The following is a 24,445-nucleotide window of genomic DNA, read 5'->3' as shown; positions in this document are numbered from 1 at the left end:
TCAACTTTGTATAGGTTTATTTGCTGCATTAAAAAAAAAACCTGCAATTCGGTGTTTTTTTTAAAACAGACTTCAGTCCTCAGGGGGGAAAAGTCCATCTGTCAGTTCCAACTTACTAGCCTTCAAAAATGATTCCCTCTCAATCTACTCCCCTCAGATGAAATTTATGTAAAGTAGCATGCTGACTGCTTACAAGGCCTGTCAATTTACAGTGCCTGACACTAAGAGCCAAAAATATACAGTCACAAATTATATATTACATTTTGAATATACATCTTATGAATATTCCATGATGTAATCCTCTTTGTATGTAGTTGGTGGGGTGGGAAATCTAGCTTAAAATTTTCAGCAAATGTGTCAGGATCTCCGAACACAACTTTTTAAGATGGATCATCTCCAGCAAATGCTCGTTTCAAATGGAGGTTGGTAAGCACACAGGTTTGTATATGCTTTTTTTAGCCAGGGTTCTTGCAATGCCAAGTTGTTCGAGCCAAGGTTTCTCTTTAAATGCACTGCAATAGAAGATTTAGATATGATGTCTGTTACTTTTCACTGTCAAAGAAAAAGCAGAGAATAAGTACATATCACACCTGGTTTTAAATATATATAAAAGCAAACAGACAAACCCAAACACCCTGTTTTAAATCAAGGAAACATAAATATGTAGTAATGCTATAGTTGGTTGATGCATTTCCATCTCGTACTATTTTTATTTATGTAGTACTGTAGGTGTACGTAGAGCTTTGCAGATTAACATAAGCAAAATTAGAATTCCTTGCCCCCAAGGGAATGCAATTGGAATTTATCCAGAGGGAGAGATACCAGGGGGGAAAGCGGGAAAAAAGAGGCAAGGTGATAAAGGGATAAATGTGAATATTTACATTCAGATGTACTTAGGGTTTGTTTCTGCAAGAGACAAACACAGAGTGATTAAACCAAAGGCTTAATGCTGAGGTGGCTAGTCTGCAGCCCTCCTGGTGTTGTTGGACTACAGCTCCCATCATCCCTGATTGTAGACTGTACTGCTTAGGGCTGATGGGAACTGGAGCCTACATTGCCTCAAAACTTACCAAACACAGAATGTGTCTAGGAGCAACCTCCATGCTGTTGGTTTCCTGTGTGCAGGATTCCACCCCATTTCCAACAGGGAAAACATTCAGACATATTAATTCCCCACTTGCAGCTTGAGGTGGCGCAGTCCAGGAACAGTTTTGCTACGTGATGTGTTATGAGATGCTCAACTCCCAACTCCCATCAGCCCCAGGCAGCATGACCAACGATCAGGCATGTGGAAGCTGCAGGCAAACAACATCTGGAGGGCCACAGGATCCCCACTCCTAATCTATACAACTCTAAATACGGTGGTCAGATAGGGACTGATTATCATGTGAAGACTATTTCAGGAAACTACCATGGCAAACATTAGCCTGTTTCAGCTTCATGCATCATCAAAGAGAGACCACAGCAGTGATCATAGTTTTTACCTTTCGCCTAAGATGGGCACTGGTTATGCTGCAGAAATCTCCAGTCACTTAAACTAGGACAAAACATATATTCATGGAGGACATCAAATGACTACTAGTCATAATAGCTATATTGCCTCCAGTATCAGAAGCAATATACCTCTGCATAACAATTATTGGTGACCATAACCCAGAAGAGGGCAATTACATTCATGTCATGCTTGTAGACTTCTCATAGGTATATGGTTGTATGCTGGACTAGATGGGCCTTTTGGTCTGACCCATCAGGGCTGTGCTATTGCTCTTAACCACTGGCTGCCTAGGAATGTCACAAAGCATCTGCCTCTGGCCCTCCTTCCCCTTGCTAATAAAGATCCCTGTGTGGGTCTGGAAAATCCACTGGTGAATGGTATGGCTCTTAAAAAGTCCATCATGGAAATGTAGGTAGATATGTCCTCAGTAAGTAAACAATCCAGGAACTGAAATCACAGTATGATTCTTGCTTGGTTTTAACTCCCTTTGGTTAGAACAAGCCACCGTTCCCAGATTTCAGATGTTATGCAGAAGCAAAAGTACATGATAGTTGGTTCCCAATCAGCCTAACCTAAAACCATGGTTTTGGGTCATCATTTGATGCAGATCAGTCTCTTCCATTTTATATGTTGTCTACGCTTATTACCTAGTTCTTTGCTTGTTTTATTTCCCTGCACAGTTTAGCAACTGTCAGCTTACTCAGCAGTTTCCTGCTGTTTCCTACCATCCTTTAGCTTGCAGCTGCATAAAGGTATTTTTCTTCAGATGGAAACACCAGGGTTACTATTGCTTAAATCACTACCACCACATGGCGGCAGTATGCATTCATCAGCGAGAGTCTCACTCTCAAGTCTATCCAAGACACCCTTTTGTAGGAGTCACCCCCAAATAAATATTACAGCTAATAAAGAAGATTCAGTCACTGCATCTGCACTTCTCTCTTGCATATGCACTTAAAAATAAAATCTTTAAGAGAGGGAGAACAATGGCTATCATCAGTGCAGGTAAGAAAAAAATAATTTTAATTTTTATCATTTACAATAATGTCTTATTTATTTTATAGTACAGTACATTGATTATTGCTTTCATTTTATGGATCAACGGCCTTGTAAGATAGTAAAATTCATGTTAAATTGCTGTTTTAGGGGTTGTTTTTAAAAGTCTGGAACGGATTAATCCGTTTTGTATTACTTTCTATGGGTAAGCACGCCTTGGTTTTGGAACACTTTGGATTTGGAACGGACTTCCGGAACGGATGAAGTTTGAGAATCAAGGTACCGTACCACTGTATTTGGTTTTTAAAAAACAAGACCAAAAAAACATTCAGTCCTGCGTTGTATCAGCTGTTTTCAGGGCAGGGTACATACTCCAAAAAATAAGGCCAGGGGTGTAGAGGTGAGGCATCCCTGAGATGGGGCTGCTCAGGCTACTTTTAACCTACTGCGGGTCCCTCCAGGTGTTCAGATGAACAGAGTTCTCTGTGAGACCTCAAGCTTCTTTCGTTGAACAGCTCTCCCCAGGATCTGAGTTGGATGAGATCCTGACAGTACAGCCTTTTCAGTTGTGGTGCCTTAGCTGTAGAACACCCTGCCAAATCAGGTATATCTGGCCCTCTCTTTTCTCACTTTTAAGAAGATTCTTAAGATCAAGCACATTTTATGTTGACAGGTGTTTTCAGGCTGGCATGTTTTCTCTGCTGGATGCTGTGCTGTTTTTATGATATTTCACTGCTGTATGGTTGATAGTATCTCGCTTTTTCTAGTGCTTTTGTTTTATGATTTAGGTCCCAATCTTACAATTATCTATTGAGAAGTATGTCCCATTGTTTCCAATGGGCGATATCCTACTATGACTAATGGCTAGATGGAACTTCTTTCCAGGAAAATTTTTATTTTCTTAAGTTGACTGCTGTGCTCACCATAGAAATATGGGAGGTAAATGTTAAATAAAACTGTAAAGAAGATCAGTGCAGTTTGTTACAGCGGTACCTCGGGTTAAGTACTTAATTCGTTCTGGAGGCCCATTCTTAATCTGAAACTGTTCTTAACCTGAAGCACCACTTTAGCTAATGGGGGCCTCCTGCTGCCACTGCGCCACCGGAGCACGATTTCTGTTCTCATCCTGAAGCAAAGTTCTTAACCTGAAGCACTATTTCTGGGTTAGTGGAGTCTGTAACCTGAAGCGTATGTAACCCGGGATACCACTGTACTAGAAAGATACATAGAATTGGGTGAATCAATGGGATAAAATAGCTTGTGGAAGATCAGGAAAATGCATAAAACATATGCCTTTAAAGCACACCTAAAACATAAAGGTAAAGGGACCCCTGACAGTTAAGTCTAGTCGCGAATGACTCTGGGGTTGTGGCGCTCATCTCGCTTTACAGCCTGAGGGAGCTGGCGTTGGTCCACTCTGCAGTTTTTCTGGGTCATGTGGCCAGCATGACTAAGCCGCTTCTGGCACAACGGAACACCGACACCAGAGCAGCGCACAGAAATGCTGTTTACCTTCCTGCCGGAGCGGTACCTATTTATTTACTTGCACTTTGACGTGCTTTCGAACTGCTAGGTTGGCAGGAGCTGAGACTGAGTAACGGGAGCTCACCCCATCACGGGGATTTGAACCGCCGACCTTTTGATCGGCAAGCCCAAGGCTCAGTGGTTTAGACCACGGCGCCACCCACGTCCTCAAAAGCACACCTAACACATGCTTAAAGAAGATGTTTCACCCCAAGAACCCTGGGGATTGTATTTTATTACAGGTGCTGAGAATTATAGCCCTGCAAGGGGTAAAGTACAGTTCTCAGGACTCTTTTGGGGAAGCCATGTACTTTAAAATGTCACTTTTTATTTATTTATATTTTATTCAGTCTTGACGGTGGGGTGGGGGCAGAATTAAAAAGGATACAACACCAATAGTGTGATTAGCTGCTGCCTTTCAAACTGGGGTGTTTCTGGGTGCACTGCCCACCCTTGGTAAGAACAAAGATAAACATACCTGGCTATAGCTAAGCAGTAGATTGCATTCTCCCTTGGTGATCTTCCACTGTGTTCTGAAAAAGACTTGACAGAAGAATTGAGCAGAATTTTTGCATTGGAGATGGAATAACGAGAAACAGGCTTGACAACAGAGACAGCGGGTAGAGGAACTCTTGCTAAACACATATTTTGGTCCATATTTTCTTCACTGCTAATGTGCAGAATCTTCCTCCTGGCGTTATTTTTCTGTGTCAGTCTGCCCGCATTAGCATGGTTGTATGCATCTGCTACCAGGGGCAATTTGACATTTGTCCCTAGGTACCCCTTTGAAATCGTCAAGCACCAGTCACCCTGCCCGTGCTGCAACTGAGAGTTTATGTTTGGTAGTTCATAGCCTCTGCGGCCTGTGCCCTTGACTGTGGCCGAATAAAAACTTTTGGAAGTCATTTTGGGTTCTGTGAAACCATCCACAAGGACAGTGTCCCCAACCCTAGTCCTGAAGACTGATGTCTGCTTGCGCAGCTTCTTCGTACAGATGTTATTTTGAGCCTTAAGCAGCCACAGTTTTAACTTGATGTAGATTTTCATGGGAAGGGAGGAATTAGGGTAAGAAACCACGGACCACATCTTGGTGACTAAATACAGCACACAGTTCTTGTGTCTGTGTTGGATACATAGCTGCAAGGGAGTTTGTCCTGCAGAGTTCTGGCATTCGAGGCATAAGACACTGTAATTGACAAAGGCTTTCAGAACCATGAGCTGGCCTGCTTCCGCAGCTGCATGAACTGGACAACTGGTGACATCCGGCTGGCTGCTTTCGTGACACCACTCTCGATAGGGATGTATGCCAACTGGTTCAGTGGGTTTCACACCCTGTTTCAGGAGCCACGCCAAAAGCTGAAGGTGCCCGAAAAAGGCTGCCATATAGAGAGCTACCCTCTTTTGATATCTGAGAGAGAGAACATGAATGAATAGTGAAAAGTAAAACAAGTCCTTTGCAAAAATCATAGTTAGGCACATAGTAGAGAGAGGATAATGCAACAAGTTTTTTTTAAGTCATGAGTCTGAAAATCCGTGAATAAAAGTAAATAATAATAATAATAATAATTTATTATTTGTACCCCGTCCATCTGGCTGGGTTTCCCCAGCCACTCTGGGCGGCTTCCAACAAAGATTAAAAATACATTAAAATGTCACACATTAAAAACTTCCCTGAACCTTCAGCCTTCAGGTGTCTTCTAAATGTCAGGTAGTTGTTTCTCTCTTTGACATCTGATGGGAGGGCATTCCACAGGGCGGGTGCCACTACAGAGAAGGCCCTCTGCCTGGTTCCCTGTAGCTTTGCTTCTCGCAGTGAGGGAACTGCCGGAAGGCCCTCGGCGCTGGACCTCAGCGTCCGGGCAGATTGCTTCTGACTGTAAAAGCAACTACTCACTAGGGCTGTGCAGATCAAGCTCCATCTAAGGCTGGATCTAGACACACCAAAGAAGCGTTTCAGTTTAAAGCGTTGTGAATTTAAACAGGGAAAACGGGTAGAGAAAAATGGGACTCCACATCTTCATCTGGTGGCACAATGTTATATCGCATATACAACGCATATAAAACACATTTTCTTTACCAGTCTAGCTGAGTCCTAAGTACTTTGGGGTTTGCATTTTGTTTTTGTTTCTCTCCCTGTCTCCATTTGCAATCTATGGAGGCACCTAATTTGCCTGAGAAGCACCTTTCATAAAGGTGTCAAAGCAAGATTAGAACCTAGGCCAAATAAGAAAGTTTTTTTTCTTTAAGGCGAGGGGCATTTTGAAACTGACCGTTTCGGTCTCAAATGGAAAACCTCTTTATAAAGTTAACTATTATTTTAAATTGATTGTACCTGAGCACTGGTTCTTCCTTTGAAAGATAGCGCTGGACCTTGGGCTTGTTTCCTAAGAGACATCCAGTCAGGAATTCTTTCCACCCATCCCAAACATCCAGGTGAAGAGTTGTACCTGCCAACGGAAAGTTCCAGTCCTTTGCTCTGCTTCTAGCTTTTTCATGAAAATTTTAAAATCTCACATGTTATAATAGACTTTTCACAAGGTCATTTGCTGGCGGGAACTGTTGTTAGATGCCATCACAACCAAAGTGTGCTATTTGAGTTCTATACAGTTCTGCTTTCCCCAACCTGCAAGTCCTCCAGATGCTTTGAACTACAACTCCCATCAGCCCCAGCCAGCATAGCCAATGAGAGCTTTAGTCCAAACATGGAGAGAGCATCAGGTTGGGAAACGCTAATACCGTATTGGCCTGAGTATTAGCTGTATCCAAAGATAAGCCGCACCTTTAAAATTCAAGGGGGGGGGGGGGAGAGACAATACCCAAATATAAGCCACTCCCTTAAAATCCCGGAGACACTCACACCCGTTCCATTTTACCATATGTCTGTTTCAGCAGCAATATCGTAAAAGCCAATTTTTGTAAGATCGCGAACTTAAGCCACACTTTAACTTTTCAGAGTCAGAATTTGGAAAAAAGTGAGGCTTATATTCAGGCCAGTATGGTATATTCTTTGTGTTAGTTTGCATTTCTTAGTACAGAAAGTATTGATCTGATGTGTAGAGATCTTTCCTGTAGTCTGCTTAATTTATGAGGGTTCTGGAAGGTTTCTTTCTGTGTCAAAGAAACAAGCAGAAGGTTCTTGTTTAGGTTATTCCTTCAGAGAAGCTGAGCACAGCTGGCTTAGTAAACTGGCTCTCTTATCTCTTTCTGTCACGGTCATGCTGACTATAAAAGTAGGGCCAGAAGTAGCCTAGGTTTCACTTTCTCTTTCTATCTCTCTTCCGCCTAGTGTGGTGTTATGTACATAGTATGCTTAGTGTGAAGGTTTAGACTTATTGTAAGTTCTTGTAAGTTTAAGTTAAGTCTGCTGCGACTGGATTTCTTATAAACAGTGCCAATCCTGAATGTATTGGATTTGTGACCAATAAAGCTCTGCTGGATGAAATATTAATTGCCTCTGGTCTATTTTTGGGGATCCTGCAACATGTTTAAGTTGTTACTGTGCTAACTATACAATGGAATCTACTCTGGATCAATACTGAGTAGAATTCCATGACACTTTGTACATCTTGCGGCCAGTTTATGTGCAGGTTTCTGTGGAAGTAACTACGTTTAATGAGCTTCTCTGTTGAGTATGCGCTGGCATACATTCCAAAATTCTGGGAGGGCAAAGCAGGACACCCCTGCCCCCACCATCCCACCTGTCCCACCTTTGTACTCCTTCACTTGCTCACCAACCCAGTCTCACAGCTACCTGCCCAAGCCATCTCTGCTCTCCTTTGCTCACGCTGCTCCTACTCCCTGCCCTCCTCCCTTGGCCTGCCACCTCTTCCTCCTCTGCCAGCACTGCAGACGTACTTCCGGAAACTGGCTTCCAGAAGTGTCAGGTCAGAAGACGTGAGAAGAGCAGAGACGTGCAGGGGAAAAGGTGGGTTTTGCTTCTGGGTTGTTGTTTTTTGGCCCCGTGCTCAGGTGTGAGCCAATTGAATCGCACCACAGCACGGAAGCAAAAAATACACCAGTGTTTTGGTTCTGCACTCTGGCACGGCCAGAGCATGGGACTGGGGCATCCAGGATTGGGATCAGAAGCCAGGAAGGCTTCTGTCAATCTGGAATGCCCCGCTTAAATGGGATAGTTGAGTGGTATGCACTGGACTATAGCCTTACACCCTCGTATTTACGGGACCGCCTCTCCTGGTATGCCCCGCAGAGGACCTTAAGGTCCATGAATAATCATAGTTTAGAGGTCCCAGGCCCTAAGGAAGTCAGATTATCCTCCACCAGGGTCAGGGCCTTCTCAGTGATGGCTCCGACCTGGTGGAATGCTGTGCCCCATGAGACCAGGGCCCTGCAGGATTTAACTTCCTTCTGCAGGGCCTGTAAGACAGAACTATTCCACCTGGCTTTCAATTTGAACTTAGTCTGATCTTTTATTCCCCTTCTTTCCCTCCCCCTCCCCTTTTTATGAAGATAACCCGCTCTGGGATCCCACAGCTAATTCTCTCCTGGTCTCCTCGCTGGCCCAAATAGGACCAATTTAGCCAGCTAGCCCTGGTGATCATCTAATGTTTATTGGATGGATTTCCCCCCTAAATTGATTTTTGAATTCTGAATTTATTGTTATTCACTGTATTTTATGCTGTTTTTTGTTGCATTAATTAAGTGTTTTAAATTTGTTGTTAGCCGCCCTGAGCCCGGTTTTCTGAACTGGGAAGGGCGGGGTATAAATAAAAAAAAATTATTTATTAATTCTATACATATATCTTTGCTCAGAATTACACCCCGAGTTCAATGGGCTTTACAGCCTGGTAGGTGAGCATAGGCTTGCAGCCTTACTCTATGACTACTTATTTTGCTTTTCTATGAGGCAAACCAGTGTATCAACAATGCTTCCTTTCAAGTTGTCTTCGTCATTTCATAGGCTACTTAGATATAGATTGCTTACTACAAAGTGTTGCTGTTGTTTTATAATGTGCACATTGCATCAGCAGTATCTCTGAACAAAGGCTGAATTATCTGACTTAATTAGCTTTTTATCAGCTTTGTTCGTTTTAACATTTCCAAATACTCTGTATCACTTGCAGATGTTAAGAAGGCACTCGTGGGAAGGCCCAGTAATATTGCAAAATATGGTGTTGTCCAACATACATAAAAATATTTTTATTCAGGGAAACAGTCCAAAATGATACCTATTTCTTAAGCTCAGATATTTCTAGAAAAGTCTGGAGAGCTATGTTATCACGTGGGAGTAGATAAAAACCCACAAACAGTCTTAATACCTATATCTAACTGATAGTCACTCAAGGTATTGCAGCCGTACATCTCTCTGCCCTCTGGCGTCCTGAGACAATAAATGCTGTTTGGAAAGCCACACTTCAGGGTTACCAGGCTTTTGAGCTGGGAAACCTTTAACCCCAGGAGATAAATCTTCCCCATGATGGGCACTTTTTCACGAGTGACAGCATTGTAAACATAGAAAACTGGCTTATCTTCTTCCTGGAAAGGAAACCCAACAATGAGATCAATATTCCAGTGGTAAATTGTGCTTATAGCCCATGTAGAATTCTGACTATATGACATGGGGACATCCATTGCCCATGCATAGAATGTGGTCTTGTGGTTGATGCTGCAGTCCGCAACAGCAGCAATCAGTTTTGTTTTAAAATTCAATTCAGTTTAATTTACAATCTCTACAGTGGGGAGATACAGGAAGATATGAAGACCTAGCACTGTCCTATATACAAAGAGCTGGATTTGCATTCCAGATCAGCCTCGTTACAACTTAGTGCAAGTCCTTCTTTTGCAACCTTCATTCCCATCTGTGAAATAGGAATAACCACTGACCTACCTCACAAAGTAAAGGTGTTCAGAGAGAAGACGAAACAGGACTTGTAGAACACTTGTCACAATTAAAGGTCCTGTTGAATGGAAATAATGGTTTCTAATATAGGATTTCCAGGCCAAGAGAACAATGTCTGGCTCTGTTTCTCCATCTCTGTAGATGCCCCAATATGAGCACAGTCCTTTTTCAGTTCAATTCTGTTTACTCCAACTGAGATCAGAGGACTGCATTCCTAGGTAACTGGGCAGAGAATTGCAGCTCTCAATGTTCTACGCTTTGTTCTCATCTTCGGTGATCTTAGTAATGCTGTGCCAGGAACAATAAAAATTCTGGCAAACTAACTCTCAAACTGAGAAAACAAAGTGACCTGGGATAAATTGTTTCAGGATTCTCAAACCACAGCCAAGCTGAATTCAGAAATTCTCTCTGTTTGCATATCAGCTTCAAAAGGGGGGCGGGGGGCGGGATTGCTCTGGGCATTGGGGGAAATCTAAATGGCGGGTTTCAAGTCACCTGGTACTGATTCAGGGCACTGCTGCTGCTGTTGCTGCCACCGCCACCAGGTAAGTCCACCTGGTGTCACTAAGGGCCCCTTCCAACTTTGCCAAGAGGCTGGCTGTCCTCAAGCCTAGAGCTAGTACTGCAGCCAGCCAGCCCATTAGCACCTGAGATTTGTGTTTCTGGGACTTACCCTACTCTTGTGACTGTAAGATGTTTCAACTCTTTTTAATTCTCAATTTTTAAATTGTTTTAACTAGCTCTGGGACCTGCTGATGATGGGTGGGTAAATAATAATAGTAGTAGTAGTAGTAGTAGCAACACCACCACCCTGCTCCTTTGCCTCCCTAAGGTTAAAACTAGCATCCTGCTAAAAGACCGTGATGTTGGGAAAGATTGAGGGCACAAGGAGAAGGGAACGACAGAGGACGAGATGGTTGGACAGTGTTGTCGAAGCTACCAGCATGAGTTTGACCAAATTGCGGGAGGCAGTGGAAGACAGAAGTGCCTGGCATGCTCTGGTCCATGGGGTCACAAAGAGTCAGACATGACTAAACGATTAAACAACAACAACAACAACTATCCTGCCGGATGCAGCAGGTAGGGGCAAAGAGGAACTGTGTTTGAGGCAGAACATCCTTTCACATATCACAGGCACTGACATCCAGGCAAGGAGCTGGCTACCATATTAATGTGCTTTCTGTACAGATCTATCTTTTCCCAGTTTCCATTTTTCTGAAGAACTACAGAATGTGATAGGATACGGGATATTAAGCAATACGGAATATTCAAGGTTTTGCATTTTAAAAGAGAGACTCGAAATCTTTCAAAGGCTGTGCTCATACCATACATCCAAATCACAGGACTCCGCCCCCCCAAAGAATCCTGGGAACTGTAGTGCTGGGAATGATAGCTCTGCGAAGAGTATACTACAGTCCCCATGATTCTTTGCAGGAATTGAAGTGTATGGTGTGTGTGTTGTGCAGTCAAAGTTCCTTACAAATCAGTGTGAGGCTAAAGTCTGTGTACGTGTGGCATTTATTCTAGAATCAGTGGAGACTGAGTATTTCCCCCCCACACAAGTAGGCCACACACAATCAAGATCTGTTGCGTATTTTCCTGCCCCTGGAAAGCATGCATTGAGAAACTGGTTTCATTCCAAAAGGTCACCATAGATTACCCCACACAGTGTTCTTTTGAAAACAAGTGTCGACAGCCCTGGCGACAGGGTGTGTATACATAGCTGCCCAATGACATAATGGGTGGGCATCTAACTAGGTCACAATCGCCACCTCCTTCCTCTTTCACCTAGGACATGTGTAGGGAGGACTAGGTGTGGATAATAACCCAATCAAAGGGAGGAATTTCAAAGGAATATCAAGAAACCACACCCATGCTTGTGGATGGCAGGGTCTAGAAGCAATCCAGATTGAAAGCAAAACGCTGAGGATAAGCATGTACAATTCCATTTTTGTGCTACGAACACGTTGTTGTGTACACAGCCTAAGGTTTAACTCTCCTTGCATTAGCGCTTTCCTGCCATCATTTTCTGAAGGTGACTGCATCTCATTGGAAGATCAGGTGCTTTTTGATTCCTGCTGTGTGATCCTAGCCCAAGATCTATAATTTAGCGAGGAAATCAGCATGCATGGAGACTTTCCGTGCTAATTAGGCAGCCTAGGTTTGTTTGTTTTAAAACCGTACTATACCTTAACAACACATTTGATGGTCGAAGAAACTGATATGCCCACATCAGCAAGTATCCAGCTGTCCTTTAACACTGCTCCTGCATAAATTAGCTCCAAATACCGCCTGCCTTGCTTATCTTCCGAGAGAGGAACGTGAAAATAATCCTTAAAGGGGGAGGAAATAATTATTTTAGAGCAAGTTGTAAACACTTCCATCGAGGGCAAATAACCTGTTAGCGTTCAAGTCAATACCCACCACTGAGGGAGCTACAGGGAAGGCCTATTGCGAAGTGGCAAAGTACCTTTCCCAGGCTCAGTTCCTGGCATCTCTGTCTAAAAAATCAGAGGCTCACTGACAGTCAGTGTAGACAAGGGCCACCTTCCCTGGCAGGCAACTTTCCGGGGGCCGCATTGCGGCAGTGGGCAGGGCGAGAGGCAGAAGTGGGTGGAGCCATGGATGTGACTTGGACCTTTGCACAGCAGACTTGCATCCTAACCCTTGCAAACAAGGGGTTGTCACAGCCCGGAGGGCCAGACAGAAAGGTCTGGAGGAACACAGTTGGTCGCTGGACCCGAGGTTCTCCACCTTGGTGTAGATGATGCTGAGCTAAATGGACCACTGCGTGACTCCATATAATGCCAGCTTCCTATTAAAATGGGAATTAATTGTTTATGTGGATCCCACCCCCTCACCATCCTTGCCTCCTCCGCAGCTATGTGGACTAGCCACATAGGCATTTGACGATGACTTGTTGCTTCAGTACAGGAGGCAGTGCCTGAGCCCAGTACTAGAGACTGTAAGGCAGTGTTTTCCAAACTTGGGTCCCCAGCTCTTTATTGAACTACAATTCCCATCATCCCTGACCACGGGTCCTGCTGGCTAGGGATGATGGGAGTTGTAGCCCAAAACCAGCAGGAGATCCAAGTTTGAGAAACACTGGTGTAAGGGGTCCCATTGCATTAGGGGGACGACACTTAGTGTGGGGTGGGCAGCCGGCAACCTTCCCGACGCCAGTGGACTCCAACTCCCATCAGCCCCAGCTAGCATGGTCAACAGTCAGCGAAGATGGTAGTTGCAGCCCGATAACATCTGGGAGGCCACAAGCTGCTTATCCCAACTCAGTGCCAGATCCTGTGCTCTGTTTACCAGGACCAGGTTCTCTCATGCTGTTCTTCATGGCTTGAGGTTATAATAGGCTTTAAAATATATCTATCTATCTCAGTTTTATTTCCCTGATGGAGAACAAGAGCCCTTTTGAATTCAGTGGGATATACTTGCAAGTAAACATTCATACTATTGGACTGTAAACGTGTTTGGGTTGCAATCCTATGCACACTTACTTGAGGATCAGTGCCTTATAATTCAATGGGACATACTTAATAGTAAAAATGAATAAAAACTCTGGGAAATTAAAGCATACTGAACTGTATTTTTATTTTGTGTTGTTTCATATCGACTTACGGTGCCCTGGAGTGAATCTGAAGCCCCCCTCAAATGTGTTTGGTGGTTGTGCCAAAATACATAAATCCTTGTACACAAATTTAAATTTTCTCTTTTGCATACTGCAACTGGAAGGGTTTAGCTGAACCTTACAAGACAGCAAAGCACTTAGTTATTTAAGTTTGTCTACTCAGCTTTCATCACTCAAAGAGACTATCCTAACCATCTCTTGTGAAAATATATGCAGATTCAAAATTACCTAGTGAAGCTGAGATCACATTCACACCATATATTTAATGCACATCTAGAGCACATAACTTCTTCCAAAAAGAATTATGGGAACTGTAGTTAACCCCTCAGGGATAAATTCCCAGCACCCTTAAAAACTACAGTTCCCAATATTTTAAAGTCATGTGCTTTAAATGTATGGTGTATATGCAGCCCTAATCAGATGGATTAAAATGTAAAATATTATACTCTAATATAAAAACGGATAATATAAATTTAAACCAGACTCTTGAAATGAAATACAACGAAGACAATTCCATTAAATTTGAACTCTCCTTTTTTTTAAAAGAACCCAGCGCGTAGGAAGACGTTCCTTAGAAGTTTCATTTTGGCAATGGATATTATCTGATTCAGATTCTCACAAGCACTTAAAATCAAAATAATAGAGAACGAAGCAACTTGGCCAAGCCCTTACCTTTATCATCAGTTTTAGATCTTTCACTGTGTTCTCTGATGAAATGTCGAAGGATTCCCAAAGTCCTTCAAAAGCGACGAAAATCCTCATTTTGGAAAAAAAAAAGCTTTTTAGAAACTCCTCCAACGTCTTTCTACCCCATCAAATTCCATGTCAGATGCAAATCTTATCTCCGCACTGGAGGCAAAAGAAAAAACTATTTAAAGCAGGCTGTAAACATCCAAGCAAAATGTGCACATCCCACCCTGCCCCCGCCTCCCAAAAGCTAAAAGGCAGCCTGGAAAACCCAGGCTCAAGCAGGCAGTGTAGACCCTGCAGGAAACAATGAGCGGAATTTGTTTCCCAGGCTGCACTGAACAGCAAAAAAAAATGTTCCCTTTTCCAACCCGTAAACTTAATTAAACCAGCAAACCACGTATTGATCAAGGCAAGTGGAAGCAAGCATTCAGCATGTGCGTGCATGTTCCAAGCTAGTCGTATTTGCTCAACAAGCACTTCTCAAACCACAGAGCGCCAGAACATAAGTGAGTCTGGTGTTTATTTTATTGCTTATGGTAGGCTTTGCACTTTCTGTAAATAAATCTAATCTCGGCACTCATGTTACCATAACAACTTTATAAGTCAGCTCCACCAGTTTGGATCAGAAGCCAACTGTACTGTCCCCTCCCCCCCCCAACAAGGATCAGACAGCTTAATAGCTTGAAACTATAGGTATCTGAAAAGCAAGTGCATGAGAACTGGGCAAAGAACCATTTATTAATATCCCTGTGTTATTTCATACGCTTTCAAGTTTGGGAAAGGCATGTCTTAATGGCACCATGTTTGTTTGTTTAGTCGTTTAGTTGTGTCCGACTCTTTGTGACCCCATGGACCACAGCACGCCAGGCACTCCTGTCTTCCACTGCCTCCCGCAGTTTGGTCAAACTCATATTAGTAGCTTCGAGAACACTGTCCAACCATCTCGTCCTCTGTCATCCCCTTCTCCTTGTACCCTCCATCTTTCCCAACATCAGGGTCTTTTCCAGGGAGTCTTCTCTTCTCATGAGGTGGCCAAAGTATTGGAGTATCAGCTTCACGACCTGTCCTTGCAGTGAGCACTCAGGGCTGATTTCCTTAAGAATGGATAGGTTTGATCTTCTCAAGAGTCTCCTCCAGCACCATAATTCAAAAGCATCAATTCTTTGGCGATCAGCCTTCTTTATGGTCCAGCTCTCACTTCCATACATCACTTATGGCACCATAAAGACTAACGAATCTTTTGTGGCAAAAGCTTTCATGGACTAGAGCCCACCATTAGGTGTGTGACATGTTATCCCTAGTTGGATGCTTGCAGATGCACTTATGAGAATAGAGGTGGGAAATGTTTTCTTCTCCGTGTGCCCTCAGAAGGCTACTCAAAGGAGATGCAGAGGTAGCTGCATAAGAATGGGCTTTCTTTAGTATTTCATAGTATTTCACTCCGTCTGTGGAATGCTCTCTCCAGGGAGAAGCACCTGGTGCCATCCTTGTCAGTCCTCAGGTGCCATTCTAAGACCTTTTTGCTTGCTCAGGCTTCAGGTCATTAGGCCTATGGTGGTACCCATCTTTTCGTGGGGTAGGAAGGACATGTCCTTATTAATGTCGCTAGATCAGCTTTTTATGTATTTTGTATTGTTCATTGCTTTAATTTTTTTCTGGTTTTAAATTGCTTTTATTTGTTGCATGTTATCCTGTCAAGTCGCTTTGAGACTTTTTTTTGGTACAAAGTGACTGATAACTGTAATAAATCAGTGTCATCGTCATATGGCCAAATGGCAATGGAATTCAAGAGGCATGCATATGTTTAAATTTTAAATGTATACAATATAATCAGAGCCAATTGAAATGCTTGACAACTTGTCTGTACACCAGACTCTTAGTTGGTTTTGCTGCAACAGGGCAACACAGCAAATCCTCTGTTTTGTATCTTAAACTGAAAATATTTTTGTGGCTAACAATTCCTGCAATAGTAAGCTAGCTGGTACTTCGAGAGCAGCCTTCCTCCACCTGATGTCTAATGTTCCTTTTGTATTGCAGTAAGTTGTTGTGTTACGGAATGGAGGCTTTTTGATCACTCCATGTTCTGCTAAATTTTAAATGGCAGGAAAAACTGTATGCCAATATTCAGACCCAAATTTAATCAATGCAACATTCCAGCATTTTTCTGAGCCAATGGGGTTGCCATTGGATTTTTGTCTAGTAACAGTTAGCACAGAAATAAGCAATGCACATTCACTAGATGCCAGTAGATTCCCAGAGGCGGCTTTTATTTGTCTGAAAAATCATGTGAAATGTGAATATGAACAGGTAAGGAAACATTGTGAAGATGTGCAGAGTTTTCAGAAACTAAAAAATAAAGTGCGAGATTGGCTTCATTATTATCAGATAATGGAGGCATATAATTCGGACAAGAAAACTGGCTTCCAGGTGGAAAAATCAAAATTAGAAACAGAACTGTTAGAACCCAAAACTAAGACTTTATCAAAGATGTATAACTTGCTGTTGAAATGGAATACTCAGGATGAAACGGTGAAATCTGCTATGATTAAATGGGCACAAGACGTTGGACATAACATAATGATGGCTGACTGGGAACAGTTATGGACCACAGGTATGAAGTTTTCGGCATGCAATGCCTTAAGAGAGAATATTATGAAAATGATATACAGGTGGTACATGACACCAGTCAAGCTTGCAAAAATCTATCATTTGCCCGATAATAAATGTTGGAAATGTAAAGAAACTGAAGGTACATTCTTTCACCTTTGGTGGACGTGCCCAAGGATTAAGGCTTTCTGGGAGATGATCTATAATGAATTGAAAAAGGTATTTAAATATACCTTCCTGAAGAAACCAGAGGCCTTTCTCCTGGGCATAGTCGGCCAATTGGTGTCAAAGAAGGATAGAACTTTCTTTATGTATGCCACAACAGCAGCAAGAATACTTATTGCAAAGTACTGGAAGACACAAGATCTACCCACCCTGGAAGAATGGCAGATGAAGGTGATGGACTATATGGAATTGGTGGAAATGGCCGAAATATTGGGAAATTTTGGAACAAGACGGAGATAGACTGAAATTGCAGAGTTTTGAAAAACTAAAAAACAAAGTGCGAGACTGGCTTCATTATTATCAAATAATGGAGGTATTTAAATTGGACAGGAAAATTGGCTTCCAGGTGGAAAGATCCAAATTAGAAACAGAATTGTTAGAACCCAAGACTAAGAACTTGTCAAGAATGTATAACTTGCTGCTGAAATGGAATACTCAAGATGAAACGGTAAAATCGGCTATGATTAAATGGGCACAGGACGTTGGTCATAACATTATGTTTGCTGACTGGGAACAGTTATGGACCACAGGTATGAAATTTACGGCATGTAATGCCTTAAGAGAGAATATTATGAAAATGATATACAGGTGGTACATAACCCCAGTCAAGCTTGCGAAAATCTATCACTTGCCCGATAACAAATGTTGGAAATGTAAAGAAATTGAAGGTACTTTTTTTCACCTTTGGTGGACGTGCCCAAAGATTAAGGCGTTCTGGGAAATGATATATAATGAACTAAAAAAGGTATTTAAGTATACCTTCCCCAAGAAACCAGAGGCCTTTCTCCTGGGCATAGTGGGCCAAATGGTGTTAAAAAAGGATAGAACTTTCTTTATGTATGCAACAACAGCAGCAAGAATACTCATCGCAAAGTATTGGAAGACACAAGAACTTCCCACGCTGGAGGAATGGCAGATGAAACTTATGGACTACATGGAATTGGCGGAAATGACTGGCAGAATCCGTGACCAGGGAGAAGAGTTGATGGAGGAAGACTGGAAGAAATTCAAAGACTATCTTCAGAAACATTGCAAAATTAAGGAATGTTAGAGTGATGTTGGATTGAAAATAAGTGGTTTCCAGCTGTACAGGTTAAAGTTAAGGATAGATTAAGATTAAAGATCAAGATTAAAGATGTTTAAAGAAATGGAAATTTGATAATAAAAGAGAAAAATTTAAAGCTATATGACATTAAGATCAAGGATTAGGTTTAAAAAAAGTTGAAGTTATATATTTTAACATTTTATTAAATTAAGGATTGGGATTAAAAAAGTGGAAAAGAAACTGCTGGACAAATAATGTGGATTGGAATACAAAAGAGGGAGGTATGAGGAAGTCCAGAAAATAAGTAATTTAAAATTGGAAAAGGAAAAGAGAGTTTGTTTTTAATTGTTATGTTTTGTGTTTTTATTGTTAAGTTTTGTATTGTTTTTTGTGTGTGTTGTTTTTCTTTCTTCTTTGTTTAAAACCTTAATAAAAAATTATTTTTAAAAAAAAAAAAAAAAAGGAAATGACTGGCAGAATCCGAGACCAGGGAGAAGAGTCGGTGGAAGAAGATTGGAAAAAGTTTAAAGACTATCTACAGAAATATTGCAAAATTAATGAATGTTAGAATGATGTTGGATAGAAATTAAGTGGTTTTTAGCTGTAATATTATAAGGGAATATGAAAAATGGATTATTAATAGGTTAAAATTCAATGTCATAATATTTTAAGATTAAAGACTAGGATAAACAAAGAGGGGAAGGATTTGCTGAACTAACAAACTGAATTGGAAGCCAAAAAAGGGAGGCGCGAGGAGGTCCGGGAAACAAGCCAATGAAAGATAAGTAACGGAAAGATTGAGTTGTTTTTAACTACTTTTATTTTGTATTTTTCTTTTTTCTTTTTTCATTTTGTAAAGTTTGAAAATTTTAATAAATATCTTAAAAAAAAAAGAAGAAGATGGAATAAAATGCCATCTGAACACAGACACACACCACAGATACGACACATTATTTTGTTACAAGGCCCTATTTGTCTGTTTTCATGTTTTTTTAACAGATGGGCTACTGAGAATATTGCCTTTCCATATATATATATATATACTATATGCCATGGCGTTTCTCCTTTTCTAGGACTGAATTCAGATTTTCTACATTCAAGCATAGTACTCTTTCGCTACTAAAGTTCTGCCCAATGTAGGTTTTGCCTCCAAGAACCGAATCAGAAAATGTAAATGCTTACTGACACACCTCTATTTATGCCGAAAAGCTATGTAACAATCAAGGAGTAGTCAGATAACCTTCACGCAACTTTGTTATCACTGCCAGGATCAATAACAGCCTACATCTGTCGCCTGTTAGTCTCTTTCTGCAATTGCTGGTGGTGCAAGAATCGGGCCCTAACCACACAGTCACACCCTGAAAGACCAATGGCATTTAAAATGTCATCAGGCTGGTTTGTACAAGTTTCCTTTATCATCTGACAACTGTAACACCAAATGTGAACTTCTATGTATACTATTAATTTCTTCACCAAAACTGAACGATCACTTAAACATGTTGATGGGCAGCACCAATATATCCAACAGAATTATAAATTGCTGTCATACCAAGTACAATGTCTTGAATGGGGAAAAAATGCTTTGGCAAAAACAGAAAACACATCTGCTGACACAAGGCTGGCTTCCCTATTTTCAACAATCCACCTGTCTACTGCTGCCTCCGCACCACTTTGCATAATGTATCAGAGGATCTCCCCCTCCCGCAACATCAGCTTTTTAGTGGGTGCTGTGGCTCAAGGGGCTTAGTGTAAATTTGGAGGCTCCAACTATTGGGGATGGAAACACACTTTACTTGCAGAAGAATACCTCTGGATACAAGCCACCCTATCTGCATAATGTAAGGCCCTTTTCAACTGAGCTGTTGCTTTTCTATGAAATCAGTTCACACCACGGGAAAGTCAGAGGACTAAGGAGTGATATGGTAATAACAATGGCATGTGATCTTTTACTCAGAATGTACTTCAACTGTTCTGCAGTCACACGGCAACTGGTAACTGGAGCAGAGTTATATCTGGCAGTGAAAGAGGAAGGAAGCTCCCTTCCTTGATTCAAGCAATAGATGGCGCAAAGCCTGTCTTCCCCTTCCTGAGGTCTGCACTGATTTCATAGAAACAGCTGCGTTGAAAAGGGCCTCACATTATGCAGATATAGTGGCTTGTATCCAGAGGTATTTTTCTGCAAGTGAAATGCTGAGCAACCCCTTGCCCTTCAACTTGAGCATCTACATTGCTATGTTACATGGGAGGAGACCAGGTTGGTTTGCAAGTAGCTACTACAGGCAAAATAGACTAAAAACATTTTCTTTATTATTTTCCTGATGCAACATTTTGTCACTTCCATTTGTCTTCTTACCGTCTTTTATTATTAATAAGCTTCATTAAATTGGTCTTGGTGCATTTGTATCAGCCTCAAAGGGTTATTTTAAACCTTTGTTTGCCTAGACTATTTGGGAGCCATTTTGGGATTGGGGAAAGCCAAGGTAAGCTATATGCTCTCTGGTCTCCAAAGTATGTACCTTGGATCCCCAGAAATCACTCCCGTCTAAGGGTGAGAGAGAACCTAAGGAAGTTTAGTAACAGCTTGCCTAAAAGCCTCTTGTATGACTGGTAGGCATGGAAAGAAAAGAAGAAAAAGTCATTTATCCCCTCCTGCTACATTTCGTACATCATTTCTAAGGGCTTCATACGGAAAAGTGCTAGCATGAGAATCATAGACTATTCTTGCATAACTTCAGAGTAGACATCAAATGTTATTCAGTCAAATCTACATCCAGCTGGGGTGGATGTAGATGTAGAATAGATGTATAATAGAAGTCTTAATTTTGCAGCATCTTTTCTCTCTTTCCTACTCCCAAACCACACGGAGCTTCTTTCCTTTTGCTTCCCACCCTGCACAATATGTGTATCTTCCATCTTGCAGAGATCTGTTTCCTCTTATTAGAAGCTCTCATTGGCTTGTTTTCCTTTATATTATTAGCGCTCAGCTTTTTTCCCGGCACAAAACTCTACCAGTACTCCCATCCCTTATTCGGCACTTCAAGCATCTTCAACAATTGCCTCTCACTTATTTGCTTTGTCAGGAAAGGTGCGTCTTTCTTTCCTTCTTTGCATCTTAAGCCACCTTTTCCCACCTGCAAGAAGGGCTTCCATCCCATGCATTGTCGAGGGACCAGCGTGGCTTCCTGATGGTTGTCTTCATGAGGGCAAAACCAAAACAAAACCACTCTGCACATGCTCAAAGGCTCTGCTGTCGCTTGCAACTGGTTCATTCCAGCACATAATATCGTATATAGAACAAATGACCTAAGTAAATTTATGCCATCATTTTGCTTTAATACAGGCTCCTGAGAATAGCTGTCAACGTTTCCATTTTTTTTAAAGGGAAATTCCCTTATTCCGAATAGGATTCCTCGCAAGAAAAGGGAAAAGTTGACAGCTACGCTCCTGAGGCCACCCGCCCTCACCCCCATTTCGCCTCCTGCCAGGACCAGCCGCCGCATCCGCCATGCTCCTCCTCCCTCCTCCCTGCGGGCCCCGCCCCCTCCGGCGGCCGTCACGTGCGAGCATCCGTGCGCAAAACACCGTCCGCCCCCCTGCGACGGGCATCCGGAAGCGGCCAATCCCCGCCGCCCGCTTCTCCCTCTCCGCCTATGCGTGGGCGCGTTCTCCGCCGGGGCGGGATTTCCGCCGCTGCTTCGTCTGAGGGGTCGAGAGAGGGGGGTCTTTAGACTATGGATTCCGCCTGAAGCTCTTCCCTCGCTGGGTAAACCCCGCTCGCCCCTCGCCGGCTTCTGCCTCCGGATTCCGGGTAAGCGAGAGGCGGGCGTCGCCGCCGCCACTGCCGGGCTGAGAGGAAGCGGGCGCCGGAGGCTCGGGGCTCTGCCGGCTCCGGCGTCTGCTGCGCGGGGTCGTTCGGAGAGCCCAACGGACCCTCTCGCCCTTCACGGGCCTTTGCCGCCTCTTTCCCCCCTCACCTACCTGATCCACCGAGAGCCCGCTTTCGCGAGGGGGAAAAAAAGAAACGCGTCATACGCGCACGTCTGAATGGGGCGAAGGGCGGGCGCGTGTTGACAACCCAGGAATCGGGAGGAGCCAAGTTGGCAAGTTGCACTTCACTTTTTAAGGCCTTACTTTCAACTTCTCGTTTCCCTCCTCTTCTTTTTTTTTGCGCTTTGGGTTGAAACTCGCGCAACGCAGCGTCGGGTTTCGAGACGCTCGTCTGCGCAAAAGAGCGTCTGATGCGCCGGCCTTAAAATCGCTCCCCTTGTTTAACGCGGCCCCGTGCCAGGTATGTAAAGGTGTGCTGCATTTGCCTTGGTTCTTAACCTGGGGTGGAACTGGGCTCGCGGTGGCGGCTTGTGGTTTTGTCAGCTGGGTTTTGTGATGTAGCCGGTGCTTGTGATGACACGACTTAGGTTTTTCAGAGCCTCTGTTGGGGTTGAGCTGCAGGCGCAGGGATGTATATATCCTGCACGCTCTCCTCTTAGTCGTTGCTAAATGGGGGAGCAGACATGGGGGAGCCGCTGCTTGCGCGGCACTCAGCTGTGCGAGTCTCGTTTGCTGCCGGGTTCTGTGCTTTGGTCGTACTGAATCATGAAGTGGGTTAGAAATTCAATATGGGTCTCTTCCTCCTCCTCCTGTAAATGTCATTTGTTTCCAGCATGCTGGGTAGGTGTACCCCCCAAATCTCACCCACATGGCCTGATTCTGCTGCTAGTGGCCTAAGCCGGCATTGTATATGTATGAGTGTCCGTGCTCAAGGCTGGGGTGTGTTCCACAATTGTGTAATACTTTGTGAGGCCTCCCTTGATGATTTCAAGGAACATTAGGTAGCATTGAGTGCATCCAAATTGATGTGCAGCCTAATAGATGATGGGATTATACTGCAGTGTTTACCTTCACATCCTGTTATCTGCTAGAGATAGGTCATAAATGGCTTGGGACCAATTTGTGAGGGCTTTTCCTTCCTCTGTGTAGCCAAGAATGCCCTATTTGGACAGCAAGGATATGCGGGGAAGCGTTTTAAAGTGACTGCTCTGCTGAGCATGCCTTTACAAGTGTGTTGTAGGCTTAGTTGGGTAGGTAGTTTTACAATTGCACTAAGACATTGGGCTTTACCATTTATTAATGTGCTGGCTGTACTGGGACAAGTTGACTTCTAATTTTGTCACTTGTCCTGAGTTTTTGCTGTTTAGCAGCTAAGACTGCACCCTGGAAGCAGTTCCCATTCTACTCAGCATTGCATTGTAATTTTGCTACTAAAAACCTCTATTTAATATACTTATTGTTTGGGTGCTTCCTGCACCTGCCTGTACTATTATGGTAGTAGCAGATAGTAGCTGTGAGATGTTACAACCAATAATATATTGGCTGCTTATACTGTTAGTGATTGCAACAACCTCTTCCTTTCCCAGGTCATTGGATAAATTTAAGAGCCTTATTTGTGATGTTATTGTGATGTTATGATTATCTTAAACACAGGGATCCCACTATGTGGCCACTGAAGGCTATATCTATAGCTGCTTTTGTTTCTGTGCTGTAGCAGATAGCTGCTGGCACAGCAGATTTTTCTGTTCAATTTGAAATTTGTTGGTGGCACTGATATAGCTGAAACAGTCATTGTGATGGCATATCCTAAAAACATTATTTGATTGTGCAGCTTGAGAATAGGCTTTAAAAAACATTCATTGATAAAGTGCCTAAAGTTTACTTAAATGCTGCACACAGGCCTGCAGTATCGGAGATAACACATGTGGTAAAGATATGGTGAGGGAAGATGAAAGCAAGGAAACACTGGTGCTATCTCTTGGAAGAGTCAAAAGGCAGCCTGAGCCATTGAGTGGGCCCTGCTGTTCTGTTTTTCTAATTCCCAAATGGTAATTGCCATGATAAGAACTCAAAGCCTTGAAGAAATCATCTGCTGAATATCAGACTTCAGCTGTCCCCCAGTAGAAGGGACTTGTTCAAGATAATTAAGAAATCACCATGGTAAGAATATAATCAGAATAATTTTGAATTCTCTTCTTAGTTTAGAAAATAAATTACAGAATTTGTAAGCAATAGAATAGGATTCAAAACCTGTTTGAATTCTTTTTTTAAAAAATGCTAGAATTATGCTAGGTATAGTAGACATAGGATAGTTGGACTATATTACCCTTGTGGTCCCTTCCAACTCTACAATTCAGATTCTATGCAGTGCTAGAAATTAGCCAGGCGTGTTTTGCTCTTGGCATGGGTCAAATTGCGACCATGTGGAGATCTCTGGATGCCAGGTTGGTGACTGGGAAAAGCATAATGTTATGTAGAGAAGGATCTGAAATATTTCCCTTAAAGCTTGAAATTGTTTTATTCTGGATTATTTTATTT

The 24,445-nt window shown here is 42.7% G+C and overlaps 2 protein-coding genes across 9 annotated transcripts in view; one reads left to right on the top strand and one right to left on the bottom strand.

Moving 5' to 3' along the window:
• ANKUB1 (ankyrin repeat and ubiquitin domain containing 1) lies at positions 1–22,321 on the bottom strand. 7 transcript variants are annotated; one of them, XM_081008030.1, is made up of 7 exons: positions 22,211–22,321; positions 14,185–14,361; positions 12,062–12,205; positions 9,292–9,508; positions 6,348–6,501; positions 4,494–5,423; positions 1–512 (listed from the first exon to the last, which is right to left on the bottom strand). In XM_081008030.1, the coding sequence occupies exons 2-7, from the start codon at positions 14,272–14,274 to the stop codon at positions 413–415; spliced, it is 1,635 nt and encodes a 544-aa protein (XP_080864156.1). In that variant the 5' UTR covers positions 14,275–14,361; positions 22,211–22,321; the 3' UTR covers positions 1–412. The 7 variants fall into 7 exon arrangements, with proteins under 7 accessions (XP_080864156.1, XP_080864159.1, XP_080864160.1 ...); XM_081008033.1 differs by having other exon boundaries at positions 6,348–6,462; positions 22,211–22,319; XM_081008034.1 differs by having other exon boundaries at positions 14,185–14,269; positions 22,211–22,318.
• Positions 21,731–24,445, top strand: part of RNF13 (ring finger protein 13) — a 51,479-nt gene continuing 48,764 nt past the window's right edge. Inside the window, exon 1 of one of the 2 annotated variants that reach the window (XM_081008241.1) lies at positions 21,731–21,887. The gene's annotated coding sequence lies outside the window, so the exon portion shown is untranslated. Of the gene's footprint in view, positions 21,888–22,535; positions 22,748–24,445 lie in introns of those variants that run through there. The other variant, XM_081008242.1, reaches the window with a different exon arrangement.

Source organism: Podarcis pityusensis (assembly GCF_964106645.2).
Source record: "Podarcis pityusensis genome assembly, chromosome: 5".
NCBI classification, from domain to species: Eukaryota; Metazoa; Chordata; class Lepidosauria; order Squamata; family Lacertidae; genus Podarcis; species Podarcis pityusensis.
The sequence above is the reverse complement of the archived record's forward strand: the minus strand, read 5'-3'. Positions and strand labels throughout refer to the sequence as shown.